Genomic DNA, 16,534 nt, shown 5'->3' with positions numbered 1-16,534 from the left:
CGATCTCTTGACCTCGTGATCCACCCGCCTCGGCTTCCCAAAGTGCTGGGATTACAGGCTTGAGCCACCACGCCCGGCCAGTTGAGTGTCTTAGAGTGGGAGGAGATAGAAGGCAAATTCATCTTCTGCTTTACCTCTATAAGTCTGTTGGATGGTAGCAAAGCCACCCCCATCAGATCACTGAGAGTCCAGATAACAACAGCAGAATGTTGCGTTTATAGCTAGCCCAGTCTATCCCCCATTGACTTGGATTGTTTTTGTAATAATACTTTGTCCAACTACAATGTGACAGGTAAGTTAGATGAAAGTAAGCTTTGACCATTCAATGCCACTCACTGCAATGCCAGAATGTCTGAATGCACTGCCTTAATATGCCAGCCAAGCATATCCTGACATTTCTCCAAACTTTAGAGGAAGATAGGCTATACAGACTACCCTCCATATTTTACAGAAGAGGAAACTCAGACCCCTCCTCCCCAGAAGAGACTCCAGTCTCAAGGGTAGTTAAGAGCAGAGCCCAAAGGAGACCTGTGTGTCTGGCTCTCAGCCTGTTGCTGATTGCACACCATGCTGAGAGTCTCTGCTTCCCTTGTTGTCATTGCAGGAAAGCTGCACTCCAGGTCAGCATGAACGATGGCCTCTCTTTCATCTCCAGTTCTGTCATCATCACCACCACACACTGTGTAAGTCATACGCTTTCCCTTTACTGAAGACCTCCTTATCATTGTCACCATCAACATTTCTTAAGCAGCAATTTTCTCCAAAGTTGCCCTGGGAAGTTTTTTAGTTCTTCATTCTGCTTGCTAAGCTTTGATCCCAGCACTGCTCAACCAGCCACAGTCTGGACTGGGGTGTGCTGTACCCCAGAGTATGTCAGGCATGTCTGTGTTAAGTACCAGCTTCCCCACTTCTGCTGAAGGGGAGATCTAAAGTCACTGGCCTGACCAGATGGTAAGATGGGCTATGTCTGTGCGGTAATGAGGCAGAGGCCCAGATGGAGTGCGTTTAGGAGAGAATAGATGGAAGGGAATTGGACAGCATACACAGAAAGAACGTCTTAGGGAGTTCATCTCTAAAGGGATGCAGGAAAATGCCCATGAGCTGAAGGAAAATGTGAGTTTTGGGAGGTCGTTTTATTTAGGATGGGAGAATTTGCAACCTGTTTATTATTGTGAAAATAATCCAGGAGAAAATGAAAAACTGATGAAGCAGGAGAGAGAGTGGGGAAGGAGCCCTTACAAGAGCGATTGTGAGGCAAGAGTAGGGACTGCATTCTCTCCCATCTCCTCAGATATCACTTCTCCGGAGCCTTCACATCAGGTAGTTTTTGTTTCTGGCTATATATAAAATCACCTGGAGAGCTTTTTAAAAAGATTGGTGCCCTGACCTCATGCCAGACTGACTGAACCTAAGTCTCTGGCATGAGCCCTAGCTTTGCAGGAGGTTGTTGTGTGCAGCTATGACTGAGAACCCGTCAGCCTCTGCAGTTGGTCCTGCCCACTGTCACTGTCTCAGAGCTCAGCCAGTCAGGGAACAGTCAGGGCTTAGTTAGCTCATGTCAAGACCTCTGAGATCACTGAGAGTCAGTCTTGGCTGGGCACAGTGGCTCATGCCTGTGATCCTAGCACTTTGGGAGGCTGAGGTACATGGACCACTTGAGCCCAGGAGTTTGGGACCAGCCTGAGCAACATAGTGAAACCCCATCTCTACAAAAAATATAAAAATTAGCTGGACATGATGGCACATGCCTGTAGTCCTAGCTACTCAGGAGGCTGAGGTGGGAGGATGGCTTAAGCCCAAGAGGTGGAGGTTGCAGTGAGCTGAGATTGCACCACTGCACTCCAGCCTGGGTGACAGTGAGACCCTGTCTCAAAAAAAAAAAAAATTCCCTAACATGAACATTTCTAAAATAACCTTTGTTGGCATATTCAGTTTCTTTAACCTTTGTTGACATATTCAGTTTCTTTAACTGAATACATTTCTCCATTCACTCATTCTAGAAACTAATGTTTGGCTTGATGGTCAGCTTAGGTAGTTATTATACTATATCACTTCCTGGTTAGCCTTTGGAAGCTGTGTTGATAGAACCCCTCAGTAATTGGAGTTGTGCCCTTAATACCATCACAGGTGGACAAGAAAGAGCAGGCGTGTACTGAACGTAGATAATATAGAAATGGGTTATCATAAAAGAACAGGAAGCCAGTCCTCATGATGGACAATAATCTCCCTCCTAATGACCCCAACACCAGTTTTCATCTTGTGTTGGAACCAAACCAATTTCTTGAAAGCAGAGTAACCCATTGTGAATGGTACAGATGATGGGAAAGTTTTACTCAACCAAAGCAAGAAACTAGGATTGTGTCAGAGAAGTGTTACCTCTGAGAAGCGTCCATGTCTCAGACATCTGGTCAACCCTCAGTCTATAGTCCTGAGTAGGACACCACCAAATTTGAAAAACTGTAGGCAGAAATGCTGAAATGTCTTCAAGTATATCCTGCCTGATTCTGTTGAAAACTGACCCTTCTGGGACCTGCCAACCTGCAGGAAATGATTCAAATACCCCAAATCTAATAACTCCATTCCAGATTCCTCCCAGTTTTTGAGTGATCCAACAGTTTGGATCTGTATTTCTCATCATGTCTGACCATACCACCAAGAAACAGCCACTGTCCTTGAGACCACAAGAGCAGGAGAAGTGGGAAGGGAAACATCTCAGGACTAAATCTGTGTTATGGCAGATACAGGGCTACAACTTTAAATCATGGGCCTCTAATTAAGAAGAAAAGGTGTCCTTGCCAATGCATTGCAAAATTAAAAGAATTCCCATTGAGTCCCACTGCACCTTCCCAACCCATGCCGGCCTGCAATTACATCTTACATCTCCCTGATCTGAGCACATGCCACTAAATCTTCTCTTCAATTGACCCTTAATCAAGACTACCTCATAATATATCCTCCATCATTCCATTTTCATGTGAGAATGCTATATCAGTTTACAACAAAATTATAGCCACTCTAAGATTTGTGATCCAAGTTCTTTCATTCATGTATTCAACACATATTTATTGATCACAGTGTGCTAGGTACCACCCTGGATACCTGGGATATATCATAGAACACAACAGATAAAAATATCTGTGTGATGAAAGAAGGGCAGACAATGAGTAATAAACATAGTAAACTATATACCATGGTAAAAGGTAATAGATGGTATAGGAAAATTAGAGCAGAGTGAGAGGATTGCCTACTACCTAGGCGAGTAGGTTCCAATTGTAAATACAGTAATGGATACACTGAAAAGGTGGTATTTGAGTAGAGACCTGGATGGTGAGGAAGTTAATCATGAGGCTATGGGAGCATGGGGAAGAGTGGGACATCCCAAACCAAGAGCCCACATGCCAAGACCCTGTGGCCAGTGATCCTTGGTGTTCACAGAAGAGCAGGCAGGGAGGTGCCATCCCCTGGCACTTACACATCTGCTGCTGTCTTCATTCCCTCTCAGGATAGCAGCAGGCAGTGAGGTGCCCAGGGATGAAATGTGCAGGGTTGTGGAAGGACTTTGGCTTTTGAGCAGAGGAGCAACATGGTCTGACCTACATTTGGAAGATTACTCAGCCATGGGTAGACAAAGAGACAAGTACAGACGCAGTGTGACTAGTTAGGAGGGCTATGGCAATATTTCAGGCAAAAGGTGTTGGGGGGTTGAATCAGGGGAGGGCAATGGAGGTGGAGAGAAATGGTCAGAGTTGGACATATTTTGAAAGCAGAGCTAATGAATTTTCCGAAGCATTGAATGTAGGGTTTAGAGAGAGAGAAGAATCAAGAATGTCCCAAGGGTTTTGGCCTAAGAAACTGAAAGGATGGAGTTGCCATCAGCTGGCAGACAGGAGGAACACAGAAGGAGAAAAAGATTTAGGGAAGAGGGAATCAGGGAATCAATTTTGCTGTGTACTGGTTATATGACCTTGATAAGTTGTTTAACCCCTAGCCAGGTGCCATGGCTCATGCCTGTAATCCCAACACTTTGGGAGGCCGAGGTGGGCAGATCACCTGAGGTCCAGTTCAAGACCAGCCTGGCCAACATGGCAAAACACAAAAATTAGCTGGGCATGGTGGTGCACACCAGTAGTCCCAGATACTCTGGAGGCTGAGACAGGAGAATCAGCCTGAATTGGGGAGGCGGAGGTTGCAGTGAGCTGAGATCACACCATTGTACTCCAACCTGGGTGAGTGATCATGCCATTGTACTCCAGCCTGACAGAGTGAGACTCCATCTCCAAAAAAAAAAAAATTTGTTTAGCCCCTTTATGCTTCGGTTTCCTAATCGATAAAACTAAGATAATAAAAATTTACATATACTATCAGTATTGTGAACATTAAATGAAATAACATTTGTTAAGTGTTTGGCAGAAGACCCAGCAGGTGGTAAGTGCTCAGCAATTGTTAGATGTTTTATAGTGGAAGCTTAATAAAAAAATTTTTTAACTAATTTGAGATTCTTCCTAGAGAGCTGGCTCTTTAATTCAGAGTCTCATTATAACCAAGGGGCTCCTCTGAGACAAGATGTATCCCGGGGGTACATGTTCATCACTGACCAAGCCCAGGTGATTGAAAGGGGGAAGAAGAGATGGCCAAGTTCATCCAGAAAAGGGGCCTTATATTCGAACATCAAACTCCAGTCCCCACCAGGTCCTACACAGCAGCTCAAATTAAAGGCGGAAACTATCACTGGGCAAAAGAGAGATGCAGGTGGAACATGTGGGCATCCAGAATATGAAGTAAGGTCTTGGACTTGCATTTGTTTCTTGGGAAGCTGGTTTGGAGGACAAGGTTTTTCAATCAAAAGTGATCCCTTGGGTCTGAGTAAAGGGATATTGTCAATGCCAGTCACAGCCTGCCCAGTTCATCACCTGGAACCAAAAATAATTTTAAAATATGTAGTTGAGACTTTTCTTCCCTCACTTTATTTGGTGCCCATTTGGACACCTGTGTCACAAGTTTTCAAGATCTGCAATGAATAACTGTTGCCTGAGCCAGAAGCAGAAATTCCATGGAGTTTTACAGGAAAGAGATTTTTCCATCCAAGAGCTAAAAGATTCCTATACAAATGGTAAACTTTGGTGAGCTCCATGACTATAGAAAATGGTAAAACACCCAGAGTCCTCTCTCACCAGATATTTAAATACACCCATCTCTGTAGCTTAACCGCCTCCCTTTTCTTCACCAAACTCCAGCCAGAGGTTGAGAAAATCACTAATATAGTGCTGCTTTAAGGGAAGTATTGAAAAGAAATTTGTCCTTTTGAACAAAGCAAGCAAATTTTAGAAACATAAAGAACTTTTCATGAAGATTTTTTTCCTTTAGATAAATACTTAAAAATTCTATTATTTCCCACCCAAAGTGTACAAAAATCGGGAAATCAGTCAAGTATGTCTTGAACTCCTACTATGTCTCCTAGTCACTGTCCTTAAGGATCTTACAATCCAGCTGGACCAAGAGCCCACCAAGTATATAAAAGAGTGCATAATAGGCCAGGCACGGTGGCTCACGTCTGTAATTCCAGCACTTTGGGAGGCCGAGGCGGACAGATCACAAGGGCAAGAGATCAAGACCATCCTGGCCAACATGGTGAAACCATATCTCTACTAAAAACACAAAAATAGCTGGCATGGTGGCGGGCATCTGTAGCTCCAGCTACCCGGGAGCCTGAGGCAGGAGAATCACTTGAACCCGGGAGGCAGAGGTTGCAGTGAGCAAAATTATGCCACTGTACTCCAGCGTGGTGACAGTGTGAGACTCCATCTCAAAAAAAAAAAAAAAAAAGTATGTATTAAAGAACAAGATTGTATGAGTCAGGTGTAAATGCCATAGGATTCAGAGCAGGGAAAGGATACGTGAAGGCAAGAAGAGTCAGGAGAGCTTCATGGAGAGAGAACACCTGACTGATTTGAAAAATAGTAATTATAGGTTAAGAAGTGGGACGAGGCCATGCCCTAAAGAGACACCAGCTTGAACCACGGCTAGATATGTCTCTGAGCATCATTCGTTCTTGAGCTTTCCCAGCCCATGTCTTTGTTGTTGTTGCTTTTCCTTCTCATTTTGCATCAATTTCTGGGGGCCTTTCGATTTTGGGACATTTCTCAAGTTGGCAACTATCCTCCTAGGTTATATGCTCCACGCCCTTGATCTTGAACACCCAAGATGTAACAGTGCGGCCCAGCTGATGCTCATCCCTGTTAACCCTGATCATTTGCTTTGTCCTGGCTGCTGGGTTGGAAAGTCACAATCATTGGAGAAAAGAAAGAGACCTAAAGTTAGATGTAAGGCTCTAAATTCAAAATTAAATAAATGAACTGCCCTGTTTTTTTCCTCCTGATTTATATGAAAAACAGCATGACTGCAAACAGCACCAAGGTTTAATAACTTTGAGAGGATCCATGTCATATAACTGTTTGGAGAAGTGCCATTTGAATGAAACCTGAAATTCAACAAGCTCAGACCTGAGACATCAAAGCAAGAACAACTGCTCTATAATTGCAGCATTATGGAGGAATTAAGAATAAGGATATTGAGTCAAAAACCTTAATGTCACATCCCAGCCCCTTCACTTTCTAGGGTGATCTTGGACAAGTTTACCTGAAGCCTGTTTCAGAACCCGTCTCGCATGTGTTTAGTAAAGATTAAGTATATAAAGGGCTTGAGGTACTCAATAGTCTGTCAAAAAATGACAGCTGTGTATTAGGTTATTGACCTCATTCTCTATCCTTGCCAAGTAAAAGTCTAATGGCCTGTCCCATTAGATTCACTGTACATGTCCTGTGGCTTATAAACAGGTTATCTCAGCCTGATGATTAAGAAGCATGCTCCTTTTGAGTCTCCATGATAAGCTTGGATTTTAGGAGCAAGCTGGAAAAAAACTTTGAAGATGTTGCCCACAGGATAACTGGGAAGAAAATCACCAGTAAATCAGATGTGGCGCTAAGTCAAACAAGAGTGGGTTGCAGTCTCTTTGCTACTTTTGAAGGGCTTTCCCCAGTAAATGAATCAAGGAAACAGTAACAGGGAAATAATTAGACAAATGAAACACATGAATCAAAGCAAGTAAATTTGATACATTATTAGCTCATGCCAAATTTTTATTGCCACAAAAAAAAATTCTATTATGCCTGGCATATTCGGAGGCATTTTATCAGAGCAGGTACATTTCCTGCAGATGACATCTGCAGCCTCAGAAAAGTTTGCATGCAGACTGGGTCCTCCTACATCTTCCAAAGTAGCCATGATTCATGGTGGTTTGAAGTATGGTTTGCTTTCTATGAGGATGAACATGGTGCCAACTTGTTTCCCAAGATTTTTAACCATTTCATTTCTCAGATTTTTATTAATTCAGACTGATCTTTTCCTGAACTAGTGGTGTATTTCTAAAAATATTTGTTTCTCAAAAAAGAGAGAATATGTGTGTGGGCAGGCGGTATGTTAGAGACAATGAGAGTGACCTATAATGCACAGGACACCCCCGGCCCCACTGCACAGAATTATGTGGTCCAAAATGTCAATAGTGCCATGGTTGAAAAACTAAAGAATTAGCTGGGCACAGTGGCTCACGGCTGTAATCTCACCACTTTGGGAGGCCAAGGTGGGTTGATCACCTGAGGTCACGAGTTCGAGACCAGCCTGATCAATATGGTGAAACCCCATCTCTACTAAAAATACAAAATTAGTGGGGTGTGGTGGCATATGCCTGTAATCCCAGCTTCTTGGGAGGCTGAGGCAGGAGAATCTCTGGAACCCGGGAGGCGGAGGTTGCAGTGAGCTCAGATCACGCCATTGCACTCCAGCCTGGGCAACAAGAGTAAAACTCCATCTCAAAATAAAAACCAAAGAAGAAGAAAAAGAAAAACTAAAGAATCAGGATTTGGGGGGCGGGGGAGCCTAGGATTCTGCATTTTAATAAACTTGCCAGATGAATCCTCAACACACAGGATAAAGCTATGATTAAAATCCATTTAAGGAGAATGAATTATTCTTTTGATTCACTCCAATCCCGTTCATTTAAGAATCCCAAGGTTTTTAAATTCAGAATCATGGGATTCTTACATGTTCTTTTGTTCTATTCTGTATGTACTTTCTTTGGGGCCCCTTTTCCTGATATAAAGATAGGAATTGGCCTAAAAGAGTAATTTTAGCCCAGTATGACAAGTCTAGGGACCATTTCACTTATGTGTTGCCAAAGTCTTCCAAATTTTCTCTCCAGATATCTCTTTTCAGTACTCTAAGTTGTCCCTTCACTTCCTCCTCTCATTTCCAAGGCCCTGGAGAGCCACAGATGTGTTGTTCATTGTTTCAGGAAGAAAGTTCCTGTTAACACCAGGGTTATTTTCAACACTTCATGGCTATCTATGTTTCACAGGAAGACGGGCCTCCGGCTGCCAAATAGAGGTAGTTTATAGCTTTGGAAACAACTGGACAGTTGTTATAAAGAAAATGCAGACATTGGAAAGACAAACTGTCTCTCAAGCATATAGCCCCTATGTTTCTTGAGGCAAAACAGACCGTCTTGTTCACCGTCACAACCCAGCACCTGGCACAATGTCTGCACATACTCATTACTCAGCAGATAATAATGGTTGAGTGAATAAATGAATGAATCCAATCAAGGGTCACACTGGGACCATGTTGGCGCCTGCTGACAGGAAAGGAAAGGAGCCAGGAGACGGTAGGATCAGAACAGGGGGCTCTGAGTTGGTTGAGCGGTACGCTTCAGAAAACGATGGCCCAGCAAGTCAGGCTTCACATCCAAGGAGGTTGAGCATAATTGAGCAGAAAGAGGGGGAATAATCTGCCAGGTGAGAAACTATAACCAGCATTACCAGGCAATAGTCAAAAATACCATCATAAAAGCACCAGCGCCACTAGGAGCCAACCCCTGCCTGGGATGCAGACTTGGACGAAGGGTATAAAAGTAGCCCACTAACTGGATCAAGATTCTGGGCAGGCCTCTAGTCTGTGAGGGTCTGCAGCACAAGGCTGGAAGCCAAGCAGAACCATCGAGACTGAGAATCAAGATCACTCCAGAAAAGCTGTGACCCAGGGAACATTGGCATGGCCTGAGATCACCCTGAATACCAGAAACTTAGATTACAGCAGTCTAGCTGGATGCTGCCAGCTGGGGCTGAAGCTACATAGTCTGCTTTGGTCAGGGCTGGCTCAGAAGGGGATGTGCTGGAGCCCAGAGGTGGAGGCCACAGTGGCTGCCGGTAAAAGGCAGCAGAGGAGGGCAGTGACCACCCCTCTGCACTGTCTTTGGAGGCAGTTTCCGGGGATCTGTTTTCTAAGTCAGTTCAGTTCTGTTACCAATTGCTTTGAAGTAATGAGAAAATACAAATCCAGCCTGGTTTTGTAGTCATTATGACTCTCTAGGTAAACAGACAGCTGGCATGGCTGCCCTTGCCAAAATCTCTTGAATTTCACCAGCCTGGTAGGGAGTGAATCCAGTAGCCTGTGCTGAGTAGCAATCTCACCTTCCAACATAATAAAAAATTATTGCATACGCTTTAAAGAAAGTAGAAATCAGAGACATTTTTTCTTCTATTTCTTTTCCAAGGCCAACAAACAGTCCATCAGTCAAAGTAGGTAGCTGTCTTTGGGATAGACAATTCATACCAGTGCTATATGCATGTGGGCCTCTTTATTAAAGAAAGAAGGACAGGGAGGAGGTTCTGGTGGCAAATGGAGCCAACAATATCGTAACAATCAGGAACAAGGTGTTTTAAATATGTACTCTGGGCAAAGTGTTAGGGACTCAAAGAATAGCCAGTCCTTGCCCTCCAGAGGCTTAACAATACAGTTGCCAAGGCAGGATATACACTCCAAGAGGTAATTATACAATTTGGAGTATAAAAGCAAATATCACACAGGCACCCAGAAATTCACCATCTGTTCCAAGGACTCGTGAGCCTTTAGGTAAGTCAATGAACACAAACATGGCACATTCTGAGGAATGTCCACTTCATGGGCCTGGTGGGTTACTTCTGTTACCTAAGAAGGTTTCACCCTTTCTGCAAAGGAAAGCTGCACAGATTATTCCAGAAATTCAGGTATAACAAGTAGGCAGCTCATGATTAGATCAGCCCCAAAACTCTATCCCATAAGTATATTTTCCCCAACAAGACTCTCCCCAAACTCTTTCTCAATACCAGGAAACCTCTGAAGAAAAGAAGGCCCTTCCAAACGACCAACTGCAGAGGACAGAACCAGGACCCAATAACTGACTTTCCCCTATAGGTTCCTTCACCCCAACAATATTACTCCACTTCCTGTCCAAGTCTCCCACACCCACCCCTTCTTACTCATTCAGTGTCACATAACCTGGAAGAGTGAGGCAAGACTGAACTGGAAGGGAGATGGGAGATTCACCTTGAAAAGGGTTTGAATGACAGAATTTCGAGTTTGTGCAATGGGAAGCCATTAAAGGGAAGCATAAAGCATTATTTTAAGAGGATTAATTTAGCATGTGTATACTTCAAGGATATTAATTATAACAAATGGCATTAATTTGGATGCCACTGATTTGTAAATTTGGTCATCCTGAAAAGGAATAGGCTCTAGTTTACTTTTCCATTATTTGGGCTAAAGGAACTTAGTACCCAGAGTGACCAATCCACAGCATTGGGGCTACAAGCTAATCATTAGAGCCTCATATTCAGCCCTTGAAAAAGGATGGTCATTGATGCACTTTGTTATTGCTGTAATTATAGGTGGCTTAGCAAAACACAGAGGAAAGACTTAAGAGAGGAAAAGCAGGTTTTGGGATCAAATCATTGTGGCTTTGGGGCCAAATCAATGTGGCTAAAATCATGGTTCTGCTACTTACAGGGTGTATGACTTTAGACTGAGATAATGTACTTAGAATAGCTGGCATGGGACCTGGCACTCAGCAGATGCCCAATCTTAGTTTTCCTGCACTGATGTTGTTGCCTTTATATGAATTTATATAGTAAGATGGCTTCCAAAGACTCTGACTTCGGTTGAATTAGCAGAAGTACAGTATCTGAAACTAAGGAGGTGATGGGACCTCTCAACTTGATGAAGATAAAATCTCCATTCGAGTATTATGTTCAGTACCAAGAACACTCCAAGGGAGAACATAGAGAAACTGAATGTATGAGAAATATTACCAAATATGTTATGTAATGTAGAATATAAAATCGGGGCTCTTTAGCCCCGGGCATACTTAGCATAGAGACAGGATTCAAAGGGCTGTTCTGAAACATATGCGGCTGTACCCATAGAGCCCTAATTCTGTAGATCATTTGTTGTACAGATCCAAGGGGTAGAACAGGCTCAACAGTTTCTGGCTCTGTTTTTAAAAAGGTCTTTTTAATTAGCTGCACTGGGTGGGAATGAGCTCCCTGCTATGGTTGCACTCAAGCACAGGTAGCAGGACAACTTGGCGGAATTATGTAACCACCATTCATGTCTCAGAGGGAGAATTGGACTAGAAAAGCTTTCAGACTCCTGCTGCTGCTGAGAGGTTGTGACTGCAGACCCGGAAGTATGTTAGAAAGGAGTAACATAAATATTCTCAGTCCTCTACAGTATCACAAACAAGCTTGGTTCTTACATTTTGAAAATAAATCTGAGAGCTCTGTTGGTGATAGTGGAGACAGCTTCTTAGTGCAGTTCAGATTGGCCAACCTCCACCTAATACAAGTGGGATCATATTTCAGACCAGAGTGCCTCACACTCCTGAGAATAATCTGTTTTCAAGTAATCTCCAAACACATCCTGTAATTTACAAACAACACATTAGTCACAAATCAGCCTCCTCTATTTGTTAGCCCATCTCCATAGAGCCATACAAAATGCAAGGTATTTTTTTTATAGTGCCCCAGTATCTTTATCATTATTATTATTATTATTAACAAGATGGCTTGTGGTTTCACATACTGTCATTAGAAATGGCAAGACCACAGGAATATCAGAGTATAGAACTCGGATCTCAAATATTGTTTATGAACCGAAGTTGCCAATATCTCTATTTTGATAACCCTTGCATGTGTAATAATATCTTTTTAAATATGTTTTGGATGATTCGTGCTGAATTGTTTTTCTTGGATATTTGAGCAATTGACTTTCAATATTTTTGTATCTAAGTATTTTAAAGAATGTTTGCCCTAAGTTTGAAATTTCCTTGTTTTGAGAGTAAATGAGAAAAAAATATTTTTATGAATCCATGCTTTAGAAAACACTGAATAGGCAAATAGTAAGATGATAGAACTAGAAGTTAAATCAAAATAATCCATAGGCAAAATAAAAATAATGGACCAAACTCAGCAGTTTAAAAACACAGATTGACAGACTGTGTTTTTAAAATATCCCAGCCATGTATGATTTACAATAAAACATATATTCAATAAAATATAAGGATACAGAAAGATTGAAAATAAAAGCATGTGAAAAGTTTTATCAGGCAAATACCAAAAGAAAGCTAGTATAGCTATATTAATATTTGATAAGAAACTTATTGGCCAAAAAAATTATTGGTATAAACAGGGCCATTACATGTTAAAAGGAACAGTTAACCTAAAAGTTATAATAATTCTGATCTGCACTTAATGACATATCCTCAGCATCTATAAAGCAAAAACTGATAGAATTGCGCAGAGAAATTGATGAATTCACCATCACAAGAGGAGGTTTCTATACAGTTTTCTCAGTAATTAATAGATCAAGCATCCAAAATAATTAATACAATGTAAATGATTTGAAGAATTTAATTAGACATAATCCAGTGGACACTTGATAAAGCCCTAGCATAACATTCAAAATAGGGTCCAAAATTTTTTGGTTGCATAAAATGAAGTGTTATGCAACTATAAGACTAATGACAAAAATATCATATTTCATCAAATCTAGGACATGCTTTTCTTTCCACATTTTAACATCTCTAAAATTTGGATGTTTCAGATCATAATAATATGTAATGATATAATGGGCAGTGCTTTTCCTTAATAGCTCATAAAATAATGAGACATCCTACCACGGATGCATCTGAAATGCCCTGAAATATTTTCTATCAGTCTGGACTGTACCAAAAGTAAAGATAATGAAACATATCCTGAATGAAACAGATCAGTCAGTTCTTTTCCACTGCCTACCCCCATTCACAGTGAAAAATAAGAACTCTAGCCTTTCCCCTTTGAGGAATGACTTACTATATGTAGGAAATCTGCATCCAACAGAGAATATCTATTCTTTTATCAAGCACACTTTTACACTTTAAAAAAAGTAGTCATGTACCATAAGCCAAGTCTCAACGAATTTATAAAAATGACATATAGATCATATTCTGGTACCAAGTAAAAATCAATAGCCAATCAAGTTACCAATCAATTTTGGAAATCTCACGTTTTGAAATTTCAAACACATACCCAAAGCAATTATGAGTCAAAGTAATATCATAATGTAAATTAGAAAATACTTAGAACTGACCACTTATGAAGATGCCAAGGCCAAAACTTAGAATGCAGCTAAAGTGATCCTTGCAAGGAAATTTGTCATCTTGAGGGTTGTTAGAAAAGAATAAAAGTTTAAGACAATTAGCCAATCATAGATCTCAGGAGATTAAAGAAGACTGACAGAGTAAACCCTTTCAAAAAAGAGAAGGCCGAAAACAAGAAAGAACAGAATAGAAAACAAGATAAATAAAGAGGTAACAAAACTATTAGCTAGGCATAGAAGAGGTGCAAAGAGAAACAGATGTGTATAGAAAGAACTGTGTATTTTCTTGTCAATCTGGATGGGAAGATAAGCCGAAGTCAATGCTGTCATAGATTTGGGGCTGGAGAGAAATCATTAATCAAGAGACCCAAGAAAACACATGCAAATTGAGTTCATCCCTCACCTACTCCTAAGTCTCCTTCCTAGAAAGCCTTTGTACACAAAATGGCTGTTATAAAATTTTGTAAAATGTGTATATTTCATTCTCTCCCATTTGTATCACCAACTAAAATTGGCCAAATCACTACGAAACTTTCCATTTGCAAAGCTGTTTGTCCCTACAGCAGTCTCTGATCACTGTTTTTTGTTGTTTCTTTTTTAAGTTATGGCTCTACTTTTTTTGATCTCTTACTTCTTAATATCATACTGTGTTTTCTAATCCAGATACTCCCCTCTGCACTTCTAATTTGACAGTTTAACCGTCTGGGTACCTGGATATCAGAAAACCAAGCTTACAGTTGTATTGCACTAAATCATGAGTCGTTCCAGTGTCCTTATATGTCTTTTCTAATCAGGATAGTATTTGGGACTGACAGGATTTATGTTGTTTACATTCCCAAAAGACAGTCAAACCCCTCCCTCTGTTCTCTAAAGAATGACAAGGTCCTATGAGGGTATATAAACACCTTTCCTTTTGCAAAGCAGCCATCTTCTCACCTGTTCATTAGGGCACCAAGGAAATGTGAAAGGCAGTGAATTAATTTATTTCTCCTCAAAAGAAGAGTCAATGCCACAGCAATACATAAGTACATTCCTTTGCCATTACTATGACTACTAGAACAGATGTTAATTTAGTCAGTGCCCAAAACAGTGGCCTTCATGTTTTGTTTCATTTAAAATAAAAATAAAAAGCACTTGAATAAGTGACAGCTGAAATATTACTGAGTTTTTCTTCAACACAACCCAGCATCAGGAAAACTGTTTCATTTGCAGGCTGAGGAAATATGAAAGGGCAATTTTATTTTACCTGCATTGCCCAAATTTATGGACTTAGAATACTTTATAGGTATCTATAAAGCTCAAGGTTCTTGAGATTGTATATAAAAGGTATAAACTCAGCCAAAATAAATATCTACAAAATGTTCCTTATGATGGAGTTTGACTTGGCAGTCCCAGTTAACCCCTACCTACTGGCCCTAAAATTTGTGAATGCACTGATCCCTAACAGATAAAAATGTTGAATGACAATTTTGTATTTCATACCTCCTCACTCTAAATAAAATTATGTCCATTCCTACTCCATGCCTTTGATCACATTTCATCTTCCTTCTGGAATGCCCTCTCTTCTTTCACCTATCCAGTTTCACTGTGACCTCAAGGCCTAGCCCAGTGCTGTCTGGACCTACCCCAGGATGACTCAGTAGCCTCAGCAAGCCTCCTGAACTCCCTCTGCTCTGAGCTCAGGCGCTGCAGATGGCAGGACCATTGAGAGTTTAACTGCATTTTACCTGTGCCACTCTCCAGGCAAGCCCTGAGAATCAGCCTTGACTTTGTAATTGGACTCTGACAACATCTTTCAGGGTTAGAAGCTGATGTCCATCTTTCTGTGCCTCCTACTGTTGAGCATGCATTAGAAACCCAATGGGAAATAATTTGCTGGTTTCCTAACACCCTGTTACACAGTTTAATGACATTGCTTTAAGGAACTGATCATCATGGTTACCTCTGGTAAGCATCTATCTTTTTGAGGCACCAACCAAATTCACCTTTCCAAGTTCATAAACTAAAGCAACAGCCCACAGCATGTTGTAAGTGATATTTCCTTACCAATAATAGGTAACAGTGATGTAAACTAACACACGAGGGATGATCAATCAGACCAACTGAGCATATACATTAAATAAATGGCTACATTAAAGGTAAGTATACAAATCACTATATTTAATAAAACAAAAAATGAAAATGAGAAACTAGCCTTTCTCTTTTAGTGTCATAATATTTGAGCATTACTAAGTACCTTCCCTGTCATCCTATTTCAACACCCCACTTCCAAGAACTAAAGTATTCCAAGTACTAACAAGCTACATCTTGTCTGCATTATTCTCTGAAAACTGGTTTTGATTAACAAGCTCCATGCATTTTATGGAGAGAAAGGAAAGTGCTGAATGAATCCAAGATTTGCTTTTATCACCGTCACCGTCATAAGTAACATGACTTGTCATGACTGGTCAGGGTGACAAGAGTACCACAAGAGAACTTATCACCTTCTGTGATAAGGACCTCACAGCTTTAGTTTGTAGGAGGATGGCATCAATCTTCCCCTTAAATGCATACTAATGATGGCTTCTCTCAGTCCTTCTGGTATTAGTCATATAAGGCATAAAGTAAGATTTATAGCAAACTAGGATTTACACATCCATATGATTTCTGCTCCGTCAAAGTATTTGCTTTGGGAAACCATGTGCTTTCCCCAACAATGCTGTCACTATTCCAGATATATTCTGCACTCCTGCTTTGAAATGGCAATAACTTTCAAGGCACAGTATTTGAACATCCTCAGCAGGGGATTAGGGGAATATTGTCATCATTTGATTTCTAAAATCCAAAAGCTGCAGGAACCAGTTCAGGTGAATGATGGATTATCAAGCTCAGAACCTCCTTCATGAAAAGCAAAGCAAGACTAAGAGATTATAGGATTTTCTTTTGGAGGCCGATAAACTGACTTTAGAAACAGTCACAAAGGAGTTGTTTCAGAATTGCTTTGGGCAATGGCTGCATCACTGGAGGGAGTCTCCAACCGCTAAAGCCACTA

At 41.1% G+C, this 16,534-nt stretch overlaps 1 protein-coding gene across 2 annotated transcripts in view; it reads left to right on the top strand.

Annotated features, from left to right (window-relative positions):
* ANTXR1 (ANTXR cell adhesion molecule 1) overlaps positions 1-16,534 on the top strand; it is a 268,927-nt gene that overhangs the window by 144,038 nt on the left and 108,355 nt on the right. For both annotated transcript variants that reach the window (XM_032291881.1, XM_032291882.1), the window contains exon 12: positions 605-683. In XM_032291881.1, coding sequence (XP_032147772.1) covers positions 605-683 — 79 coding nt within the window. The remainder of the gene's footprint in view (positions 1-604; positions 684-16,534) is intronic.

The sequence above is a fragment of the Sapajus apella genome, unplaced genomic scaffold, assembly GCF_009761245.1.
Source record: "Sapajus apella isolate SASKATOON/1434 unplaced genomic scaffold, GSC_monkey_1.0 scaffold26, whole genome shotgun sequence".
Taxonomy (NCBI): Eukaryota; Metazoa; Chordata; class Mammalia; order Primates; family Cebidae; genus Sapajus; species Sapajus apella.
The sequence above is the reverse complement of the archived record's forward strand: the minus strand, read 5'-3'. Positions and strand labels throughout refer to the sequence as shown.